This window comes from Netta rufina (genome assembly GCF_964035555.1).
Source record: "Netta rufina genome assembly, chromosome: 7".
NCBI classification, from domain to species: Eukaryota; Metazoa; Chordata; class Aves; order Anseriformes; family Anatidae; genus Netta; species Netta rufina.
In genome coordinates, this window is record NC_140130.1 from 4,510,036 (window position 1) to 4,535,718 (window position 25,683).

A 25,683-nucleotide genomic window follows, 5' to 3' on the forward strand; every position below is an offset into this window, starting at 1 on the left:
TCCCTACCAGTGTAATATGAGAGTATCACATCAGGTGTTCCACCCCTGATATCAGCAAATCCTATAAAAGTGGCTGGGTTTGTTAATTTCAAGTCAGAGGAGAATGCAGGCTACTCTGATTGATTGGAGCAAAGGAACCTCATCGATTTTGATTACTTCTCCATGTGACCATCACCCTCTCCGTTATGCTCTTCGCTATCAAAAAATAAAGCAGCCCCTCTTTAGACAGAAAATAACCAAAGGAGTATCAATTCTTATGAAATATAGACTTCTGTAACTTTTGTCCTTTTCATATTAAAAGCGTTTTACCCCAAAAAGTATCTTGAAAGACATTCTTCCAAAATCTATAGGATTTCCCCCCTCTCTGCAATGTCTGTCTCTTAGACTTAGGAATGAATAAGCGGAGCTTCTACCAGAACCCACCGATGCCATTCCTTTAGTGTCCAGTGGCATCACTGCTGAGTAATGTGAAGCAGTTTTCAGAGGGTAATCAGTCGGGTGCAGTTGTCACTGCCTCATCACCTGCTGCTCATTCAGAAGGAATCTGGATTTCCACGCATGCAGTGGTTGGCAAATCCAAGTACTATAAACTAGATACTCTAATGCCTTAAACTAGTTCTATAATCCTACTACTATAATAAACTATGATTCTCCTATGGTTGTTAGCAAATAATCTTTGTTGCTGCTAGATTCTCCACAGTGATGACATGAAACAATAACATTTAAATGTTGTATGGTCTTCTATAAGAGCTATCATGAAATATTAATCCAGTGATTTTTTTAAGAAAGTTTCTTGCAAAATGGTAGCAAAAGTCACTGGCTATTAACTGAAGAAACGCTATCAGCCTGTGTTTCAGTACCCTTTAGATGTCACCCACCCTCCCCATTCCATATACCTGACCAAAAAAAGTTGTAAAATCCTACCACCACGGTTATTATCAGCTGGTACTGCTGCCTGGACATCAGACACAGACTGGGGATGAATGTCATAACCCCAGACTGACTTTTCAAGACAGAATTTCATTTCTGTTGCTACAGTTTTGCACTAACATTTTTTCATGCCCACATGAGTCTTCTTTGCAAAGAGAAAAGGCAACTTCCTATAAGCACAATTAGCATGATCCCATCTATCTGGTGATCTGTAGTAGTATTTTTGAAAAATGCTGGCCTAAAAGTATATATTTTGCATTTCTTCACCTTACAGTGTCTCTACTTGAATTATTCCCAGTTAATTATAACTAACCTTTCAATCTGCAAAGAGATAAATATATATATATTAGTGATTTGTGTGTACAGAGTGCATTTTAGTTCTCCTCCAGATTCAATATTAAGTTCTTCATAAAGAAAGTCTGTACTTCATGTGATTGGGAGGACATTCTCTAATGTTTTCCAAACACTGCTGCCACCTGTTCTTCACTTTTGTTGGGCATGCTGGAGCACAGAGGGTACCAGTTGCTGCACACAATGCTGATAACAGCTGCTGCACACAAAGGCTGCCAAAATTGATAATACAGATGAAAATAAAATCAAACTGAGCAAGGTGGAAAACCTTAAGGAAACGTCCCCTAGTGTAGTCGAGGCTTTGTGTGTTTGTTCAATGTGTGCTCTTTTCAAGTCATAATACTGCTCTGATGCTTTGCAGAGGAAATCTGTACTCTGGTTATTGCTGAAGTATTTTCAGAAGACTCTGGCAGTTTCACCTGTACTGCAAGCAATAAATATGGCACAGTATCTAGTATAGCTCGTCTAACTGTCAAAGGTAAGAGACTTTGAGTCCTTTGCTGGCTAGTAAATACAAGCAGGGAAGGCTGATGTGCTGTGTGCTCCAGGCTGCTTATCAAACTTACAGATTGCTATGTTTTTTCAAAGTGTCTTTCCCCAGTTAGAAACACGAAGCAGCAAGCAATGTTAGGGAACGAATCCCACACAGCCCTTCCTAAAACAAGACTCTTGCTGACTTCAAGAGTCGGGCAACAGCCATTTGTGGAACCTCCATGGACTGCCTACTTTGCTCTTTAATAAACCTTTAGTGCAGAACCCAAAATAGGAACCCCCAAAACAGATTCTTTCATACTGCCTACGTGATTTATGCTGCCAAGGCACTAAGGAGGCAGGTGAGTGAAGAACCTGTATGTAAAAGCATAGCACGCTGGGGACTCCAATTCAGCTCAAGTCCTGGCAGTGCTCTGAACAACTAAAAAGCATGAGAACCCTCTGAAAAGAAAGTTTGTATTGCAAAGATGCTGATGGAATTCATGGCTGTAGAGCACTACTGGATCTTTCAAACCAGGGCTGTGGCTGTTCCTCCCACCTTTCCCTTTTTACGATATTATTTTGTTAAGGGAGTTTGTTGGTAAACAAATGAGGTGAAATCACTCATTCCAACAGCTGGCCAGGACATTAGAGAAGGTTTTTCCAAATGTATCTTTTCTGATTTCATTTCACTATAATTTATGGTATTTATGTATCATCAAAACTTTGGTATTTGTTATTTCAGCATCTGAAGACAGTAGTAACGCTGCTGCCCTTCACACAATGAGCTCAATCAACTTAGTTGCTGCTGAACATCAGTCTCCCCCACATGTTCCTTCCCAACGTGTCAATCAACCCCCCAAACCTAAACTTGAAGGTGTTCTTGTGAACCACAACGAACCCAGATCGAGTTCCAAGATAGGTCTCCGTGTGCACTTCAAGCTGCCTGAAGACGACAAAGAAAGTGAGTCACCACCAGAGGATGGACTCGGCACCACAAACCAAAGCAGACCCAACTACTTCCAGGACAGGATAAACGGACAGCCAGTGAAAGTACCAGAGCCAACATCACCATCCAAGGAACCCCCTCCAGTATTGGCTAAACCAAAGCTGTAAGTAAAAGGTATTCTAAGTCTCAGGAGCATGAATGCTATTATTTTGTATCTGCTTTATCACATGCCTGTTCATAGACCAGGACACTGTAGAGACAAAAACATAAACATGGAACAAAAAGACAGTATCACACGGTGCTGGCCTAATTAACCAACTAAGCCTTAGAAAGCACTTTCTAAAGAGACAGAGATATTTTTCTGTATATGTCTCTTGAGAAAAGTGTGCTCCAAAGGAAAATATTTTCCCTTTTAAATTTTATTTAATTCCACGTCTTCTACTGCAAATAACAGATGAATAACATTGCTTTTGTGCAGGCAAAATAAAACCAGGTTCTTCCAATATATCTCATTCAATTCTCATTATGCAGTTTTGCCAAAAGCAGACGTACTCGTCTTGCACACAGTATGGGCCAACAACTGTAGTCCCAAAGGCCATGCCTCATGATTTTATATCTCACAAACATAATTCCTCCTAAAACAGAAAAAATACTTGCAAGTGTTTGATAATGTGAAACCACATAAACTAAAGAGCACCTGCATGATTAGTGCACTGTGAGTCCAAGGGGGAAGTTTAAGGAGTAGTGTAATTTTCTTACAGAATGATTTCTGGAATGCACATTGCAGTTTATTAAGAAATATCTTTTCAGTATTTTTGGAACCTCTAAAATCTAGTTTAACAAAAAGCACACAGAGTCCTTCATTTCACTTCTTAAATAGGCAGCAGCTTTAACTAACGGTTCAGGAAGGACTTTTATAAAATAATTCACTGATATCCTTAAGCGGGGATGTAATTTCATAGGATAAACATTACAAGCGAGAAAACAGAACTTGCATACCATGCAGGAGAGGAAGAACTTGGAGCAGTGTTACTTTTATTTATTTATTTTTGAAGCCCAGACACACAGCCCTACTGACTTTTAAAGCTATATCTAAGGGATGAGTAGAAGCAGACTTTAAGCTGCCCACAGCTCGCATCACTGCTTGCATAAACCGGGATTTCTCTCCAAAAATCTACAAAATGTTACACAGGAGTACATTATTGTGCAGATGCATATGAAGGAGATAAAATCAGGATTGCACAACTTCTAGTTCTTTAACTCTCTAATTTTCAAAAGCTTGAAATTGCTAACTTAATCTACCTTTAATGGGATTTTTATTTAGTAAATTATAGAAAGAGTAATTCCTTTAAATAAATTCACTTAACTTCTTGTATTTGGTTTACCAGTACCATTGTGTTTCCACTTCTACATTTTTAATTTTTAGATGATATTTATTTAATGCTGGGCAATTTATTACATGATAATTTTCCAAATCCTCTATGTTGTTTCTGTTTTTGTAAGGAGAAAAGCTAGCCTGTATTTCCATATATGCAATAACAAAATAGATCACTTGACAATATAAAATAGTTTTTCTTGACTGCAAAGTAAAAAAGCTCTGAAGACACATACAATAGAGAGCATCTAAGAAATAACAATTTCATGAGGTGCAAATACTCTCTGAAAGACGTACTATTACCTGTCGCTAAATGTCAGTGCCACCTAAACTACATTGGTGGTGTCTCTTTTGGTGGATTATTGCCAAGTTCTATCAGCCAGAATGCTGGTTTCAGAGCTCACTTTAACAGAAGGTAAATAACTGCACTCTGGCTTGCAAATTCTCATTTCGACAAACCCAGTCCTACTCTTTATTACACAAGTAGAGATGTACTAAGGTGACACAGAGCAGAACTTGACAATGTTATCCCTTAAATATTTTCAAGTAAAATTTTTATTTATCTTTTATGCATTAAAATGCAAGAATCATCTTCAATCAAATAATTTTCAGTCCAAAAGCTTTTATCATGACTCTTCCAAGGAAGGGCAGAGGAAGGAAAAGCTTATTTTTGTAGCCAACTAATATTATGCTCTTCTCATAATGTTAGAGAATATGTCATTTAGCAGCTTTCCCTACCTCTCACTCTATCACAGGCCATAGGTCTTTTCTCTCGCCATTCACATATGGAAACATAATCAGCCAGCATATTCAGGGCTTTAACCAGGCTCATGACCAATCTTGTTTATCTTTGTTTTGCGTGCAGTGATCAGACCCAGTTAAAACAGCTCCATAACCAAGTCTTGCTTGAGCAACAGCTTGTGCATCAGACATCTACAAGAGAGCTGTCATTCAACACAGCTTTATTGAATTCTGCTACTTCATTCAATCAACAATCCACCTCAACCACGTACAAACAAAGCAAAGCCTCTGCTTCACAAGCATTCAACTATACCCGACCTAAGCAGTTCCTGTCATCACAGACCCCACCGCCTACCATTTCCTCTTCTAGCTCCTCGGTGACAATATACAGCAGTGTCTCTCAAGGAACTCAAAGAACAAATAACAAGGAAAATGTCACGGCAAATCCTCCACCTACACCATCAAGGCCATCAGCAGCATTTACAAGCAAAAGTGATCAGTCTCTACCAAGCCCAAAAGAATCCACAGTGCCTCCGTTAACACTGTCTACATCCAGTGTAAAACAATTTCAGCCACAGAGTGTGACTCCTACTCCTGTCTCCCCAACTGGCCGAATTCCAAATCCAGTAGCTTTCCTCAGCGCTGTTCTTCCTTCACTTCCTTCTGCGCCATCAACCAATGCTATGGGGCTGCCCAAAAGTACACCAGTCACGTAAGTAGCACGAACTGTATGTGCAGAAGCAGGGACGTGAAATACTTGTAAAGGAAACTAAGATGTATTTTTGTGAGTCACTCATATTCTGGTCACTTCATCTTTACATTCATATAAGAAAGGAAGAGAAAACTACTTCTATAAGGGGAAAAAAAAAAAAAAAAAAAAAGGTAAAGGTTACAGTTATGCATTTTATTTATCTTCTCTCTTAAGGGTGAGATAAACTCAGGATAGAGAAATGGGAGTTTCCAAACAGATACAGACAAGAATATGGGGGCTCAGTCAGAGATTCACAGAACTGTTCTCATGGGAGAAAAGAGATTTCACCATGAGCTCGCAGGATAAGCCACTCCATCTGCCTATATGATCTATAAAGGACCATTTGCCTAAAAGCCCTTTTGCCTATATGAGCTATAAAAACCTTCTTACCTATCATACCTCATAATATGTTATTTCTTAGGCCAGATAATTTGAAGAAATAAATTGTGGAAAGGTATTTTTCTGACTGCAATACTTTCTGTATTTAAAGTCTCCTAGAAAATCTCAGGCGAGTTAATGGCTTGCACAGAAATCTTTTAATTCACAGCCAGAATGATTTCTGTGACAAAATGGCTACCACCACACAAGCAAATCAGGACGATGATGTACGAGAAAGGTTGTGGCCTTATGAGTTCCCTTTTCACTAGAAGACTTGAAATTAATATCCCTTTTGCAGACACTGAAACCTGCGTTAGCATGGTAGTCTGGTAACCTGTGTTAGCATGTGTTCATCAGTAAGAAATTGCACCAGTAGATTGACAAAACTCTTTATCTGCAGCACTCCAAATTCTGCACAAAGTAAGGAATATTTCCCCCTTTTACTGATGTTACACTTCAAAGTAGTGATAGCCATCAGTAAGTCCCAAGCTCCTATTTACCTTGCTGATAGTACATCCACCGACCTGTAATTGTAACAGAGAAAATGTCCCTGCATACAGAGCATTCACCACTCTGGCAGGGAAATCTTGCCTTTGATCCATTATTGCACCTCTGCTCCCAGACTTCCTGATTGCCCAGCACAGGCAGGTAATTACAGCTACCCTGTGGCACGTGCCTGGGGTACTTCAAGGCCCTGGCATCGTGGGCAGGCCTTATAAAATAAAGTTAGCAGGTTCACAGTGAAGGTTTTAACTATACCCAACTCAAGCCTTCATCCTGCTTCCATAAAGTTGCACCAGAAAGCACAAATCAAATGCAATTGCACATCCACTACCCTTCCTCCCATTCAGAGCTGGTGCACAAATGCTCAAGCCCAATTAATTTGCACTAATAACATTTAATGTTTGCAAGGTGCTTCACTTTTTCTAACTGTCATACCAAATAAACCATTATGAAGGCATTATCAAATAAATCCTTACACTATGCCTACCAGCTGGGGCAGTTAGATACTGTCTTTTACATTTCACCATTCCCCTGTGAGCTGAATTCTCACATAGCCAGAGCGTATCGTGCGGAGACTCGTAGCTGAAAGGTCACTGTGCCTGCAGGGCATTCCACAAGGCAGGTATCTTGCACAGCAACGGTCAGTTATGCCTTTTACCTAGAACCCTGTTATTAGGATCCCAACTACTGGGAAGCTACTGGAACACTGCACTCTCTCTAATATTGTGTGGCTGTTGTGTTTCAGCAATGCATTTGTGCAGTCCCCTGATATTATTTAAAAACTGTTCTCAAACCCTGCTAAATAAAACACACTAAATCTATAAATAAAGAGAGATGTTGATGTTAGGTGTTATAAAAGGGTGAGAAAAATGAAGGATTATAGGAAGAATAAGTAATCACTGAAGTTGTAAGATAAAGATCAGTAAGAAATCGCATTAACTTTCTAAATTATTGCCTGATACAATAAAATGCACTAATTGTACACCTACAGTAATACCTCTGCACATCTCTTCAGCATCCATTGCAACATCATTATTCTAGGATAAGTATAAACGGAACTTAGAATTTTATTCAGTATTATAGTGCTTATTCTCTTTAAGACGTGCATCTTTAATGCCTGATGGCATTAATAGGAATGGGATGAATCATAAAAACAGTACCAAAAAAAACAAATCCTATATTGTGCTTTGGCTTCTATGTAAATAAATAATAAGTTCTTCCAGACAACTGAAGCTTAACATATTATATCACAGGTGACTGTATATATAAATATCTGTACTGGTTGCTGCATGTTAGTGTGAGAATTTTCTTTTAATAGCTCAACCCAGGGATTAACAAAGAAAAATCTGAAGCCTCTGCCATTAGCAACAGATGATTCTATTCAGGAAAATAAAGCTGCACTTGTGAAGGACCTGGAAAGAAAACTACATTTCAGAGAGGATATTAATCAACAAAGTAGTCAGCAGGTAAGAAAAACAAGTGTCATTAAAATAAATTTCACTTGTGAACAAGGCATGTATTATGACTTGTGGCACAAAAGGTGTTTGCATGGTTGAGCAGCTACACTACTCTGCAGAGTAAGCGTTTTGCTAAGTACTGCTTTGGAATAGCAAACTGGAGCTTTAAATAGGAAGTCCAAGGGGATGCAGCTGTAGAGGTTTTGCTTTGTGACTGTGTAGCAATTTTCATTTCTGATAATCTAAATTAGAGAATGGTAGGAATGCAAAACTTCTTTCTTCTCACATAACGTTCTGCACACAGGATTTCATTTTTTAGTTTAAAAGCTGCTCAACTCACTGCATGCACACACATTCAGACACTGCATGTTTCTAACCCAAACTAAGGAGGAAGGTAATCAAACTGTAACAAAAAGGTTTCTGCTTTCACTTTGATTGAACTAAAATACATTTTTCATTTTTTAGCATTAAATATTTTTCCAAATCTCCTGATACATATGAATTGTCAGGAAGTTGTTAGGCAAGTACTTAACAAAGAAGTTTTGGTAGCTGTTACTGGCAGACACTAAGTTTAGGGCTGTCATTATTAGAATTTAGGAAAACAACAAGCCTTCTACAAAGCTGAAGTTAAAACATATCAGTTCATTCTTAACTGGAATCAATAAATCCACCAGTCTGGGCAGTGTTTACAAAATCAAAGAAGGAATAAAAATATTTTGAGGTTAATATCACTGTAAGTCAGGTTCGTCCACCCTTGTAGGGTGCCCTAAGGACTGCTAGGTAGCTGTTCTGCCTGCAGGCGATTATTCTGCTCTCACCTTGACCATAGAGCCCTCCATCGTCATCCTGCCAGCTCATGCTTAACACAGCAAATAATGGTTTATCCTGATCTGTCATCAATAAGGAAACTTTTCACATTTGTTAGCCCTTCTGACATAGAACATGCAAAGATAAGCAAAAAGCCATGGGATTTCTGGAATAAATTACCCTCTGTGGACAACTGCAGTGTAATACCTGTTTTTTAAATTTTGCTCTTGACCCTTCCTTCTGACAGATCACACTGCCACAGCACTTTTGAGCAAAACAACTGGCAAAGCAGTATGTTTTGCAGATGAATCACAAGTGTTACGATTTGTACTTGCTATGGTAGTAAGACAAACTATTTAGAGAACTATTGTGAAATACCAACCAGTCTTTCGAGTTAACTGCATGATAACCCCTTTAGAAACAACGATCACCACCAGTGTCAAAGTTAGCAGCTGACAGAAAGTTATTTATATGCTTATTTACTATTCTGTATGACACCAAACCTAAAGCTTGATTTGAAAATCTTTAAAACACTGAAAATGTTCAAGTCTGAGTTTTCTCCTCAGTGAAAGCAGTGAATTATTTAAGAAGTATTATTTAAAGACTTGGCAATGCATAATATTTTTCAGAATTTCTATAGCTTTGCCATTTATAGAACAATCAACATCATGAGAGTCATACGCTGTAGAGGTGGATTCACACCTGCAGATTTTGTCCTGTTTTTTCTTTTTGTAGTTCATGCAACTTTTAAAATGAGACATATTCATCCTATATATTGCACATTTGCATTAAATTGTTTATTATAATGGGAGGAAAAAGCCTCTTACTCACTTTCTCATAAATACAAACGCAACTCTCCTCTGTATGAGATCACTGCATAATGAATGGAGCACAGCATCCAATAAGAATCCTGAAGTGTTGGCTTCCTTGCATTTTTACATACTATTTCAAAAATTCCCTCTCATAAAACGTGTTCCATAGCATTTTCCTTACTGTTATCCCAAATTTCAATTGCAGCACTTGGTCTCATCTACAGTATCTGTAGAACATGTAGGGATCATCCAAAATAAAAGCTGTAAATGACGATCTATATCTTAAAGTACTGGTATTGATTAAGATTACTATATAAAGTGCAGTAATTAATATGATAGACTTACATCCTGGTGCACTATTTATTATTATCATTGACTTCCATATGATAAGTGTTTAGCTTACAAGTCAAGATTTTCCTGTGTGTCAGCATTATGCACTCAGCATGGTATCTAATAATCCAGATGTACTCCTTCTGTTTCATCCAGCACATCATTCATCACCAACAATACAGAAATCTAGAATCAGAATGCAGTTGGTGATTTTGCTGTTGCAGAGAACAGAACACATTAGCTTTCAGTCTTTTACAGCTATGATAATCACGAAGTTTTCATAGAAATACAGATAAAATTTTGCTAAGATTCTAGCTTCACTTTTGATCAAGCGCATGTAAAAACAAGCTGTCATTTTTACCAGAAATAACACCATACCTGTCATTTATGCAGATGGTAGTATGTTAGATTGCCAGGTAAAATTTCATCACCACTGGAAATGCTGGAAAAAATGTGGTTCAGTTATTCCAAATGTCTTAAAGTCAGATTTGCTCAGCTCTTTCAAACAGGTGATACACTAAATGAGGATTGATTTATACAATTGCAGGAAGAGGTTAGGACAAATCCCAATATATGGGAGACTTCACCCATTTTCTTCCTTAGCCTCAAGACAGTCCAACGTACATGTACAACTCTTCACTCCCAGAAGGACCGCATGACTCCATGCCAGTGGGTACAGTGAATGGTTGGTGCTGTCCTAGCTTGCACAAATCATTAACTATTCTTTAGCAGCAGCACAGAAATCTGGAAATCCCACCTTTCAGAACAGCTGTCTGACCAGGAGACATGAGTCCCTCTCTTGCCTTCTCCAGCTCAGTGAACAAAAAGTAAGAATTTGAGGCAGCATGGAACAGGACCTCCTTTAGCAGGACTTTTCAGATAGCATTTCAGCTGTAATGGTTATGGTTGTCTGAGGAAGCTGTTAGAATTCTTTCTTCCACTTTGTGCTGGAGAAAAGAGGTAGGGACAGGCTGAGAAAGAAGGAGAATCCACTCTTCTGCCTAGGAACTAGGTCAAACACCTAGGTCTCTGTCCTTGCTCTAGTGGATGTTTAACTATTTACACACAGAGAAAGAGAACAAGGACAGAACTTCCCTCTCGTCTCCACTTCCACAATGCTGTATTAGAATGCAGCTTAGAGCTTCCTCTTGGAGACTGAGTTTGAAATCCTGGGAGACAAAGCATCCAAGTCTCATAAACTGAGTGAGTGTCCAACTCTTTGATGAACAGAGAGCATGTTTCCACTTCTCCAAGTCTGTCTATCCAGCCCATCAGGCCCCTCACCTTCCCTGCAAGTAATACATCTTCATAACATTCATTCAGAATATGCCACGTAGAAGTAAAAGTAATGGGAAGAAAAGGACAGACATAGAGTCTAATGAATAAATTTATAAATTTGTAATGCAAAGTGATTATTTTAAATTTCTAGTTGAAAACATTAACAGGCTTCACATTAATGGGACTATAAATAGAGGAAATTATGCTTTACAAGCTAATCTTAGATACTAAAGGCATTATTCCCTTAAATCTTTGCTATACAAATAATATCAAACAGAAAACTGAGGTAATTAAACCTCAAAATCCTGTGCAGTAACAGAATTAAAGCAATTAACTATGTTATAATAAAAGAAGGGAAGAAGTAAGTACCTAGGCGTGTTTAACATCTTTTTTCAATAAGAATTATAAATTGTGCCCACATATCTGTGTCATTTACTATGAAGAATAGCATGTGGCAATGCTCGTTGGTTGTGTCTTATGTAAGACCCAGATAGCAGCATGGTCACTGCCTTATTTTTAGGACAAAGAGAAAAAACACAGCTGTTTAGAAAATGCATTATTCACAGCCATTAAATGAATATTCTTTACTTTTGCTAGTATATACTGTACAATAAATTTGAGAGCAGAAGAAATGTAGTGTTTGTCCAAAAGCTTTTAGAACATTTAAGACCATGGTCTGTAGAGCCATCTGCAGAACCCAACTCACCACACAGGCCACATCATCACTGATACCTCAACAATGATAAAACACAATCATCTTTTTGCAGTTCCTGTACTAAGTCAGTCTCAGAAAGGTCCCAAGAATCAATTATTCTATTCCCCAGAGCACAATAATTACACTTGATTCAACCACTCCATAAAGCTTGCTCAAAGACAAGCTTCATATCATATCCCAAAGTCAGCAAATGTAGATAATTTTGAACTACAGATGGGAATTAAACCCCAAGGAGTCCTCATAGAAGTTTGCTCTGAACTAGAAATGAAAGAGATTTAAGAACCCATCCAAGACAAGTTAGAAGATCTTAGTATTAATAGGTATAAATTCTCAATAATCATAGTAATGAATCACTGAACAGTCACTTGCAGATGCCTTCTCAAAACCTAGATCTAAACAACAAAGTACAAATAAGTTTTCTTCTGGTAGGGATCCTGGCTTGCAGAACTCACTGCCTAGGACAGGAAACCTGAGCTCCTCATGCTGTTGCACACACTCCTGAGCCGTTCATTCCAGCTAAGTTTGTGGGAGTTAGAGATACAAACTTAATTTCTTTTCTCTTCTGTTTTCCTCTTGCTCAGTCACTTTGAGCTGAATTATATTTTGAGCATCATCATTGTGTACCACAACTGACTTCCTAGTCTCTTCAAAGGCTTGGTATTTACATATGGATAGCATGATATTCAGGCCTTGTGCTATGTAAGAGGCCCAAAACAATTAATTTGCAAGAAATAAGTTATTTCCCTGCTATCTCTGCATGGGACATGATATATGAAGAAAAACAAGAAAAGCATGCACATTGGATCTGTTGTATTTTTATCCTGATTGCTGAAAGAGTGGTATGGGGGTAGAAAGAAAGAATCCAAACTAAACAGAAGACTTCAATCAGCGTAGCCTAGATCAGACTTTAAAGCCAAGGAGTGCTACAGCTTAGAAATAGACACTGAGATGAAATATATGTCAGTTTCTTAGATAAACTGCTAACTGGGTTTAGAATAACTGCCAAATAGCCAATCTAATAGAAGTTACAACACTAACACTGGGATTAAACTGGGAAACTTGTCTGGAGTTGGCAATGAGTGGCAATCAAAATAATCTTTTTATATGGTATATGAGAATCAACACTCAACTAAAGTTCCTCTAACCTTTATGAGTGTGGTAATTTCCATGGCTTCTAGTCTGTAAAAATATCATGTTCCAGAAAAGTTGCCCAAGTGCAGCTGGCCCCCTACATTTTTGACCCAGAAACAGAGCTTGAACCTTTGTACTCTTTGCCTTAGTCTCCTTAGCATGCTGAACTCCAGCCGAGTTTTAACATCATACCCAGCAATCAAATTGACTTGTTCTTTGTGTGACACTTTACGAAATACTCGTCTGAAACACAACCACAAACACTTTGTCCTACTCCACTTATGTAATTACATTCAGAAATAGTTTTATGGCTTACGTGATAAAACAGTTCTTCAGAAAGCCATATTAACAAATATTTTCTGTTCTTGCTAATCCTACAAGGAAATCTACCAACCAAGCAAAATCTCCAAGATTATATTCTCTATAAGACTATGTATTTCCCCTTATTTCAGAGATTTCTGTTTTTCATAAGAAATGTGGTATAACACCTTCAGTCTATGAAAGTTGGTGTTAGAATTTTTATAGCACTGTTAATTTAGTCTTGTTGATTTGTGTGTAAACTTAAATAAACATATATATGCGCATTAATCACATTTAAAGGGCTAAGATTAAAGTATAAACACAACACACAGGCAACACTTCTGGGCCATGGGAAACCTAACTTCAATATTTTCTAACATGCATTAAGCTCAATCCAGCTAAAAATGTACACAACTAAAATGGCCTAGTGGCAGAGTTGTGTACTGCTATAAAAGAATGATGTTAACTGCTGGTAAGACTCACAGGGCAGTAAATAACTGATCTGCTCTCTTCTTGATTTTGCGTGTTTAATTGTTTTCTATGTGAGAGAAGACAGGCCCTCTGCCTTTTCTACCTTTGTTCTTAATTAGGTTGCACCTAACAACTAAAAGGTACTGACTTTTGCAAAAGTCCTCTTCCAATTCTAGAAGACTAAAGTCTTCTAGACTACTGCTTTTTTTAGTAGTCTTCTAGACTATTGCATTCATTTTATTCTCATCTGAGTACAGATTTGCCCTTCTGGAGTATAAAGTTGTCATGGATTTACTGTATCTAGTTTCTGAGGTAACGAAGTTGTGGCTCACCTCACCTACTTTGTCCATCAGCTCTGTTGCCCTGTAAACACTTGAAAAATGGCTTATCTTCACAAAGGGAATAACTGCTAAAAAGTGCTCAGATATGACAAATGAGAAACATACATGCAAAGCAGTGCATTTAACTTTAAAATACGCTGTCATAGGACAAATATCCAGAAATAATTACATTTTTTGAGAAGTGCCTTACACAAAAAGCAGTAACATGTTTAGACAGGCAGAAGTGAGAATCTGTACCATATCTGCCATACTGTCCTGACCTTTTATCACACTATGATTCATTAAATGAATGAAAGGAAGGGGGAAGAGATTACCCCTAGCTTAATTAGTCCTTAATTAGCCTCCACATTTCCAAAGGCCACACAACATGTGAAATCACTGAAAATAATTTAATTCTAAGAAGAATTATATATAGTATGGTCAGGTACTATTGGAAAATTCAAGAGACTCGAGATAATCCTTTCTGGCAGGTGCAATTTTTTGCCACAGATTTTGCTTTCTGCTGCCAAGAACTACCTAAAACAACAAGAAGGAATCTATTAAAAGATTTCAAAGAAGTTGAAGGAAAACCAAACTCCAAATATGTTCTTCAATCCATCGGTCACCACGAATCATTTACATTTGAATTCTTTAATTTATGGCAGATCCTAGAAACAAAATATGACTGCAGTACCTTTTGGTCACAGAGATGTTTCTTGAAGCAGATACTCCCGGATTTTCACTTGATTCTTCCTAAAAACACACACACCTTTTCTCAATATCAAAGCTAAAAGACGGATTGTTTAACTTTCCTCTTAGGACACTATAACCAATGTAACCACTACAAGCATTGGTTGGTTAGAAATCAGAGAATCTCTGGTTTTACACTGGCTTAACTGATATCAGAATTTGATCTATTAAAGTCATTTGCTGAGACATGCTGTGAGAAACAAACAAAGCTCAACAGGATGAAACTTTGTAAGGCTGCTTGCTGATCATCAGCTGCTGGCCAGCCCCCGGAGCAAACAAAAGCCTGCAAGGAAAGTGGACGGTTCCATCTAGCGGCCGACTCTCCCCCTTTGGTTCATGTCTTGCACACTTCTACAGATGTGCAAGCTCAAAAATTCCCTCTTGGCAAAGCTGTACTCGCAGTGGTATATTTGAAGAGAGTATCAGCGACAGCCTGTCCCTGTCAGAGTGGAGAGAGAGTGTTATGGGTAAGGAAGGTATCTTGACGGAGGGATCCAGCAACCGGAGCTCCCTGTGAACACTGTTACGCTGTAATTAAGGACAGTGCTCCAAAGCTGTGTGGAAGGAACAGCATCAGAGAAACAGGGATGAGTGGAAGGAGGGCTCAGTTTCCAGCAAAAACAGTTCTTTCATAAAGTACTTTCCTCCCTACCCCGAACTATCTGTCTTTTCTTACCATAGCTAATGTTAGTAGAGCAGACCTTACAACAAGCCCCCCTAAAAAAATATTTTAGATTGAGAGTGTTAAACAACATCTACCATTACAGTACCAAAGACGGATATTATTAGAGCATTTATTCCAACACAGCAATTCTGAACTTTTTTACTTAGGCTTTGTGACTGTCATGTTAATCCTTTCCATTTCTCATGCTGAGCCCTAGACCCCATCTCCTCATAACTTCCCTGCAACCTCTCAACCTTTGACCACTTCCCTCCCCATGGACTCCTGAAGAATTCAAAGACTTCTTTAGCTAACATTTTGTGATGTTTCTCAACTTTTGCTTCTTAATACTTGGGAACTATTGGTCAAAAGCACAATCACAAGTATGACGGAGTGGCTAAATAATCAGGGATATACTTCTCATGATTTGGAAACTTTGATGATTCTTTTATCAATCCTTTAACAAAGAAAAAAAATCATAACAGCAATATCTGACAGCATAAAGTGAGATTCTGAAAATCTGTGTTTGCCGTGGGAATAGAAGAAAACAGGAGCCTGCTCTCAGAAATGTCAGTGGTCAGACAATAGAAGCCAGAATGCAAGCTCTGAACTCACAAGCTGCACAAAATCAGGTCTAAACAAAAGAATGTGGTTACTGTTAAAGGCCTGCATATGGTAGTAACTTCTCCACAAGTAATTTTTAATTACTTAAGTAAGATATTTCTGCTGCTGTTCATGTGTATCTGTATTGCTTTACCATGCCGAGGATAAATACAGGTTTGGTGTCAAAACCTGAAGCTGGCTGTTGGCGTGAAGTTTCACATGTTACATCAGGAAACACCTGGTCAAATGTTTCTTGGTCTTGACAAAATCATCCTCATGCAGAACAGTGCTCAGCTAAGTAACAAGAGGCTTCTACTGACATCAAGGCATTATGGAGGAGGCTCCTAATAACATCATACTATATGGAAATGGTTGTTTACGCAGGAATATAATGGTTTTCCATCTATTTAATCTTCTAAGGGCTTTAGTGTGCCTGTGTTTCACTTCTTTGGATTTTATTTATTTTTTTTGCTGCCTTTGAAAACACTCGGTTTCATTAGTAACATAGTGCAAACTTCATATGCAGTGAGAATCTGTTCCTGCAGACCAAATTCAGACTGTCTCAGTAAGTCCTAGTTTAAATAGGTTTTTCTATTTTCACTCATTTTAGCATTAGTCTAAAAGTGCAAATGACTGCAAATACCATAGAACATGACTCATCTGGCTCTGAGTCGTGCCTCTCTCGCTCTGCAGGAATATAGGATTTCAAGCTTTGAGCAGAGACTGATGAACGAAATAGAATTTCGCCTTGAACGCACCCCAGTGGATGAATCAGATGATGAAGTGCAACATGAGGAAATCCCTACAGGCAAATACATAGCACCCATCTTTGATAAGAGACTCAAGCATTTCCGGGTAATGGAAGGGTCTCCTATCACATTCACTTGCAAAATTGTTGGAATACCTGTTCCCAAGGTAGGTCATTCTCGCTGTTTGTTAGCTGTGGAGGAATAAAAATTAACTACCTGCTATTTCCTATACAGCCCTCTGGCAAGTCACATTCTGAAGAACATAATTCTGTGGAGAGAGCTTTAAAACAAATTATTTCCCCCAACTTGCTCAAGTAACAATACCTGCTGTTGAGCATGTATCAGGTCTTGCTGTACTGTATGGACTGCAACTCAACCACCTAACTCAGAAAAAGAGAAAGTCCTAACAAAACAAAACAAAATTAACTTCTCAGAAAGATGAGAGTTGGTCTGAGATAACCAATAAAGTTTCTACACCCAAGAAAACAGAAGCTGACAATTTCAGCTGTGCAAAGGAGACGTATTGTTTTCTCAGCTCAGCCTGGAATCATTCAATTTCACATTGTAAACCACCTGTAAATTTTATGGTATTCTAAACGTTATACAAGCAACTTGTTAACTTCTGTTGTGTTCTTACCTGCGTTTTTATAGTTGCTATTTGATTACAGAGCAAGAGTAAGTCACTTCTTTTTTCTGATCAGGTGTACTGGTTCAAGGATGGCAAGCAGATTTCAAAGAAAAACTCACATTTCAAAATGAGCAGAGAGGAAGATGGAACATGTTCTTTACATATTGAAACTTCTACTAATGATGATGATGGAAACTATACCATTATGGCTGCAAACCCACAAGTAAGGTGTTTTATTTTCCTCTATTGAAAAAACAAAAAACAAAACAACAAAAAAAAAAAAAAAAAAAAAAAAAAAAAAAAAAACTTTTTTTTTGTCTTTGTATAATATGTGTCAATGGTAACAAAGTTGGCCACCTAGTCCAACTATGACTGCATCGAAAATCAGATGCTTCAGAGGATAGGAGAGGGAAATATAATGCAGAATGATGAAACTACTCCCCTGTTCTTACTCACCTCAGTCACAATCATTAAGGATATTCTTTTCACATTAGTAACCCCTGCCCTATCTCCTGAAACCCTGCCTATTGTAGACAGCTGTCTTTTGAGATATAATGACAAGGCAGACATCATATGTCAGGCAGGAAGAATAGAGCAAAGGGAAACCAATAGGTACATCAAATTTGAAAGCATTAACAAACACAATTCTTCTTTATCTAGCCTGCAAAAAATGTGCATCTGCAAGTAGTCTTGTCCCTTACTCACTCCTCTTCACTCCATTTGCTAGCTTAGCTGTTTATTTAGTTGTACAGTCAACTAGATCAGGCAAGTTTTCCAGATGAAATTTTCACTTTTTTTCTGAATTATACTTCAGCCAAATACTAAGTTTCCACTTGTCAGCGCAAACAACTATGCTAATACAAATAAAGCAGCAGACAGTACCTGTGGAGACACAGTAGCAGGAATGAACAAGCAAGGACAGACACTAAGCTGGTTTATATAGCGCTGCTGCAAAATGCATTGCCACAGCCTTGAAGAGTTTGAGAAACACTGCTCTAGACACACAAAGAAACGCCTGCCTCACCTGCACTCCACCACACACTAAAAGCAGTTGCTTCTAAAGTATAGTTACACTGAGTTCACTTACATAACGAAAACAAATCCTAATGCATTGTAGATGTTAAATATTTATACTTTACAGTTAAATGAACTATTAACCAACTACTAATTCTGTTTCCATTGTGATTTGCAGGGAAGAGTCAGTTGTTCAGGCCACCTGATGGTTCAGAGTATCCCTGTTCGGGGCCGAATATCAACAATTCAGCCTCACAGGTAAAAGGAAAACAAACCCTTCACACCCTCCTTATGCTTCTTATTGAAGGCATTCAAAATAACTTGCCGCTGTACTTCAGCATACTCTCCACTTCAGTTCTTAACCATTAAATGGAAATAACAGCAGCACATACCTCCCAACAAGTCGCTTCTAGAGTGTAACATTTTTGAAAGTCATCTTTAGATGCAGGGAAGTTTTAATGTAAAGTATTATTTCACTTGTTTTAGTAGAGTTAGAGGAAAGGAATGGATTAGCCTGATGAAATTCAGCCAAAAAAAAAAAAAAAAAAGGCAAAAAGAAATAAAGGGCAGCTTGGGAATCCAATGATACTACCTAATATAGTTCATTTAATAATCTAAATTGAAAATATGCAATTAAATCATAGAATCATAGGATAATTACGATGTAAATTACAATGTAAATCAGTGAATTTCTTTCTACCCTTTTATTTAGCTCAAACTATCTGTTCCTACTTTTCTGCAATTTCTTTCTGTACTTAGCATTTAAAAAGGTAAAGGAATTTGGCTTCCAAACATACACGTGGAATTTTTGTCTTGCAGAACAAGATCCCGGGTACCAGAGGGAGACAGAGAAGCAGTCCAAGAACGCTTTTTCAGGCCCTATTTTCTACAGGCTCCAGGTGATATGGTAGCACATGAAGGGCGACTTTGTAGATTGGATTGTAAGGTATTAACAATTTCCTCTGTTCTTCTCTCTATTCATATCTGTGTATATGTATTAGTAGGTGTTTTCATGTTTCTATTGATTGCACAAACACTTTCTGTTAAAGGTTAATGCTTCATTTTTAAAAGTTTTTGCTTATTGTCATTCTCTCTGAGTGGATTCAGGGACTTCTTTACAACATATGCTGTATTGCATGAAGAACACAAAGAACACAACCCCAAAAACAGAAGGCTCACTTATGGGGTTATTCAAATTACTAAATACATTCACCGTGTCCTTACCAGTCCAAACTCCAAAAGTTCATCTGGGAATGACAGGTCTTCCTGCTGCACCATCAGATTCTTGAACTTAATCCATAACAGTTCAAAATCATGAGAGAATTAGCATGTTGTATTCTGTTCAAACTAGCATTTCCATTGTATTAGACTGAATCACTGAAGATTAATACTCCCTGAAAAAGAAGGAATAGAGCCTAGCTCATTTTATGCTTCCCTAACGTGCTGAAGAATCCCAATTTATAGATTCAAATCCCAAATACAGAGTTGTCAGAAATTAGAGCACACGCATAATGAATTTCCTGTTATTGAACAGCATTAAGAAACTCACATTCTCCAATATATTTTGGTAGCTGTTCTATGTCCCAGTAGTACAGACAGAAAGGTGGTAGTGCTGACACTGACCTCTTCAGTGCTCCAGAATGTCTCCTACCCTGAGCAGAGTAGAAGCTTTGGAGCAGATGTAAATGCTTCCCTGAAGATGAGTAAGATTGATTACTACTTAATTTACAACATAAAGTTTGCTAGGGAGCATGCCAAAGAATTTGACTATTCTTAGCTCTGCTGTCCTAGCAGAGCTTGAGAAGTCTTAGAGCATGTCTGGTATTACAAAAACCTGGAAGAAAGCAGCTCTTTGTTCACGCAAGTTCCACTTCCCTCTTTCTCTGGTTTGTAGATTAGTGTTTGGAAAGGAATATTTTGGAGATGAGTAAGTACTTCTATCTACTGGAAAGACCTTTAAGAGTATAATAGTCTAATAACCTTTTTATAAAATATGTATCTTCTGATAAAGTATATAAATTTAACAGCTACAAAGAAGTATATAATTCATCAAAATTTCTGAAATACAAAGTCATTTGTATAGAACACTTTTAAATGTCTGTTAAACTGAGTAGTTTTGATTTATAATCATCACTAAAAAAAAGGAAAACTGGCAGATTATTAGAAGATTTCTGTGAATCTGATTATATAATCAAGTTTTGTCCTTTCTGACTAAGATAAATGTAAGCATTTCATATATTTGTTTCTCTTGGTATTTGTTTGTTTTCTGTTTTGATTATTTTTGGAACTAATCAGTAAAATAAACAACCCAGAAGCTGACATTATTCAGATGATATCTGAAGAAAGGCTTACCTATGAATTTACTAAAATCCAGTTGTCAGTTTGACATCTGCCTCTGGCTGTTTCACTCTCTGCTAGGTGAGTGGGTTACCAACGCCAGACCTGACGTGGCTTCTGAATGGCAAACCTGTGTTACCAGATGGAACCCACAAGATGCTGGTCAGAGAGACTGGAGTTCACTCTCTGCTCATTGATCCTCTCTCACAAAATGATGCTGGAACTTATACTTGCCTTGCCACTAATCGAGCAGGACAAAATTCATTTACTCTGGAGCTGACTGTTGTAGGTAAGAATCATTGAAAAATTAGTCGAGTGCTGTAGTTATTTACATGCATTTCTCCAGAAATATCTCACTTAGTTTTCATAAAGACAGTTAATTCACTGATAGCAGTTATAGTTCAATGTATATAGTTCAGTTATAGTTCAATAACACTCATTTGATGGAGAGAAATGGACCTGGTGCTCAGCTGAGAGGTGCAGTCCTGTTACTAGCAGAGGTCTTTAAGAATTCTGAATCATCATCACGCTATTTCTCTTGTCTTGGCAAAATTACATTCTTAATTTTCTCCCCAGAATTCATAGGGTTTAAATTCATAAAATATGCTGAGGTCTCCTAGATGCCAGTTCCGATTTAATTTATTTATTTATTTTAAGTATTTTTGAATAAAATAAATACAAATATGAATACTGTTCTTTATTAAAGTCTTGCAAGATGCAAGCTGTTGAAATCCACTGATCTGGCATTAATTTCCTGCTATGGTAGTATGTTTACACCCATGCATACATATATGTATGCGTTCTTTAATGCATATTATTTGCTGTATGTTCTCTTATAGGGGCTGCATCACAGCATTTCACTTTCCATCCAATATCTCATAAAAAATTTACAACCTATTTTGATATCACAAGAACCATTTGTTTGCATTCTTCCCTATTGTTCAAAGACAAACAAAGAAAAAAATGGTTGGTATTAATCCTTCTTCTTCTTTTTCCAGCAAAGGAAGTAAAAAAAGCCCCCATGTTTTTGGAGAAGCTTCAGAACTGTGGTGTTCCAGAAGGGTACCCGGTCAGATTAGAGTGCAGGGTTGTGGGAATGCCACCCCCCATATTTTACTGGAAGAAGGATAATGAAACCATCCCATCAAACAGAGAGAGGATGAGGTACTGTACCATCATACCCATACTAGGAATTTCTTGCAGCTGGACCAATTGTTTCACTGAAAAGCTGTGCAATTAATACAGGCGGTATTCTTAAAACTATTTATTTCTTCCACATAAAGTTTTAAAATGCTGGCTTCGCTGTCAGGTGAACAAGAGCGGTTCAAAATGGAAACCATATTTTCCAGTGGCATGGAAAATAACATGCCACTGCTTCAGAGAACAAGGATAAACCTTTCAGGTCACAGGCCTAATAAACATCTTGTAATCAAATATACTGTTATGGTATTTTTCATGTGTTTTAGCAGCTTGTTCTCTCTTTAAACTTTTTTTCCCACCATTTAGCTCTAACTAAAGATGAATTCAAACAGTTCAAACTCAGAACAGTTAGAATATGGTTCTGAATGCCACAGAGCATGGGATAACAGAGAGCTTAGCACATCAGATATAGAGGCAGATAAAGTCTGGTCACAATCACAGGCAAATACTTTGCTTATATAATGCAACATTGAGTGGATTCAGCTCTTCCATTCAAATACAACACTTTTTTATTTTTTGGAAAAGAAAAACTGATGAAATAGTGTATGTGACTCTGATTAATAAAAAAAATGTTTTGTGGTGTTAAACACTACTTTGATATAAATCTGATTTCAAATATTTTACTTTACTTGGCTCCAACTATTGATCTGATGCACTCATTGGCTCTCTGCTATCAACTTCAAAAAGCACCGTTTTCACATGCATACACTGAAGCCTACCTGTAAAGAAAACTTGCTCAGCAGCAGCACTTGCTGTGAATGGAAACTTTACTTGATAAAGTCCTGCCCTTTGCAGGAATGTCTAAACCCAAGCCTTCAACTGGCTCCACGGAGATCCATTTGTGCAATGAGCATTTTGCTTGCTTTTCCCTATCTCACCTATTATTTTCCTGCTGAGAAAGAGACCAAGAGATGTTTTCTGTATCGTGATATGGACATACATGAGCTTCTACATTTCTGTGTCACCAGTGTAAGGCAAATTATGTGCTGTGGATAGCAAAGGCTGAATGTTCCCTTTTTTATTTAGGAGCACAAAATGTCCTCTCGACCTGAATTTTTGTGGTTTGATGTTTCATTCCAGTTCATATGGAAGGAAGATGTCAATTTTCAGAACATCCTGCAACTGTATTCTGATGTACTCATCTCCCACTTGTTTCTTTTTAGTGAGGGAAAACACTTGGGTTGATAAAAACAACCAGCTACAGCCTAGAGAACAGGGGAGCCTCAGTTCTTTGATAAACTACTGAATAGTTTTTCTTGTAACTCGTGGCCAGAAAGCCTTGGATTGCTGAAAAGCAAAGGAAGAGGAGGGAACAATGAAACAGATTTCATTTGCAATGTTGTCCAAATGAATCTTCATGATTTTGCCACTCAGGCATTTTTCTCATGCCTGAAAAAAAATGGATGCCATAAGAAAGCTTCAGACTGGCTCTGATTACTGTTGTGAAAAATACCACAAGTTTGTACAAATGTTGTTCCTCCTGCTGCAGGGTGTTTTCTCCTGGTTCAGAAGCCGCTTTGCACAGGTTTAGTTCATTGGACTTCGGTAAGCAATTGCAATATTAACACATACAGAACAAAAGTTCAGCTTACAGTGTCACGCCTTGGCTTTGCACAGCTGAGAGGATCAAGAATATATTTCAGCAACCCAGATCATTTGGCTGGGGCCATATTGAAAGCAAATCTATTGAGTGTAAAGGTCTTGGTCTGCTACCTCTTTGAGAATAGAAGTTAGGTGTATTTGTTTCATAGTGAACGTACGTACTGTAAAATCTCAAAATTGACAAATTCTAACTCAAAAACACTTCTTTTCCCAGCATGCACCAAGATACAACCGGGTATGTCTGCCTTCTGATTCAGCCTGCCAAGAAAGCTGATGCGGGCTGGTATACCTTGTCTGCAAAAAATGAAGCTGGTATTGTCTCTTGTACTGCTAGACTTGACATATATGGTAGGTATCGACTAGTCGGTAAAACAAATCAGTGTTTTCTTTGACAGGTCCCAGCCCTCATTCAGTTCTTAGTCCTTAAATTGCCAGTTTTGCCGTGGATAAGACATTACAGTCACTGCATGATTTTATTTTAATATGGCCACCAGGAGGAGGCAGAATGATATCATTAAATAACCAGATTGGCTCTCCCACACCAATTTAGAGGTACCCACCTCTAAAAAAAAAAAAAGAGGAAAAAAAAAGAGAGGAGTTTTGCACAGTATTCTCTGTTCATGTTTTCCGCCTTCCACCTCCCTAAACGCGTAAACATACAATGCATGCATATTCAAATTGAACCTCTGACACACACACAGCAGCTCTACAGCACTGACCTGAGATGGAACAATACATTTGACACAGGAAAACAGACACCTTCTTCCAGGCAGCATGTGTGATGCAAACTGCCTATCTAATGCAAGCTAGCTGAGAGGATAATGTGTCGGTCCAGGACTCAGAAGGCCCAAGCCTAGTTCAAGAACTATGGCATGTCATTTAATTTCTCCTTATCTATGCAGGATGTATGTACTAGTTAAGGCAATTTATCTAGACCCCCAAAAGAAGAGAGAATACTTCAATTACTTAAGCAATAATAAAATAATAATAATAAAAATAATAATAATAAAAAAAAAACATGGCACAAACTATGGGGTTGTGTCCATACTCTTAAAGGGAAAAAGTAGTTTTCAACCTTGTATTTCTTAAACAAAAAAAAACACTTACTATCAGGGATAACCACAAGTCACCCACACATCTCTGTCAGTTTTCTGCCACCTTGTGGTGATATAGACAACAGAAATGTAATGTTCAACACAGGGCTGGTGAGGGGCTGATTCAAAACAGAATACAAAAAATGAGAAATAACTCCTTAGGTGTCTAAGTGTGGTGAGACGGACATTAAATTTTCATATGAAGGATGCAAGCTACAAGCAGGAAAATGAAGGGAAGTAATAAATGTTTCTAAAGAGTCTGCAAGTCTTGTACGCCAAAGGCAGTGACAGAAACCACTTTTATTTGTGCAATTTCAAATGAGTGGGGAGTGAAAGTTTGGTCTTGAATTTGTGATTCCATGTGTAAAGAAAAAATTACAGTAATGAGAGCATGGCACAAATGCAAACATGTTGTTGGGGGCTGTTAAAAAAAAATGGAAAGCATGGAAAGATAATAAACATTTCTTATCAATGCATAATATGGAGATTATATGTCTCCCACACTAAACTATTCTCCAATTATTGTAGCCTGAACTTGTACTTTTTTAATTTTAATTACTAGTGGGGTTGGAACTAGAAGAGCTTTAAAGGTCCCTTCCAACCCAAACCATTCTGTGATTCTATGCCTGTCAAATTTGAGTGCAGACTTGGAGGTTTTGTATGGATAAAGATAGGTTAAGACAATACTCATTTCCCCTTTGTAAAATATTTTAAGAGTTATAGCTGTTAATTATCAAGCAATAGCCAAATGTTCTCACAAAATTGTAATAGTATTTTTTTATATGGGAACATGTTGCATCTTACTTCTAAATTATTAAATATTTAACTTTGGATTCTGTAAGTGTTAGTATGATTACATTTCATTCAGTATATTATAAAAAAATCTCAGAAACATTACTAATTGTAAATAGCAGAGAAAAATCAAAACTGTAACCACTTAAAAAAAAAAAAAAAAGGAAGGAAAAAAAGTCCTC

At 37.7% G+C, this 25,683-nt stretch overlaps 1 protein-coding gene across 3 annotated transcripts in view; it reads left to right on the forward strand.

Moving 5' to 3' along the window:
* The window catches only part of MYPN (myopalladin), a 73,198-nt gene that overhangs the window by 42,480 nt on the left and 5,035 nt on the right, over positions 1-25,683 (forward strand). For all 3 annotated transcript variants that reach the window (XM_084290288.1, XM_084290287.1, XM_084290289.1), the window contains 11 exons: positions 1,643-1,759; positions 2,498-2,864; positions 4,942-5,529; positions 7,769-7,916; positions 16,779-17,000; positions 17,536-17,685; positions 18,655-18,734; positions 19,296-19,422; positions 20,895-21,102; positions 21,812-21,977; positions 23,830-23,963. In XM_084290288.1, coding sequence (XP_084146414.1) covers positions 1,643-1,759; positions 2,498-2,864; positions 4,942-5,529; positions 7,769-7,916; positions 16,779-17,000; positions 17,536-17,685; positions 18,655-18,734; positions 19,296-19,422; positions 20,895-21,102; positions 21,812-21,977; positions 23,830-23,963 — 2,307 coding nt within the window. The remainder of the gene's footprint in view (positions 1-1,642; positions 1,760-2,497; positions 2,865-4,941; positions 5,530-7,768; positions 7,917-16,778; positions 17,001-17,535; positions 17,686-18,654; positions 18,735-19,295; positions 19,423-20,894; positions 21,103-21,811; positions 21,978-23,829; positions 23,964-25,683) is intronic.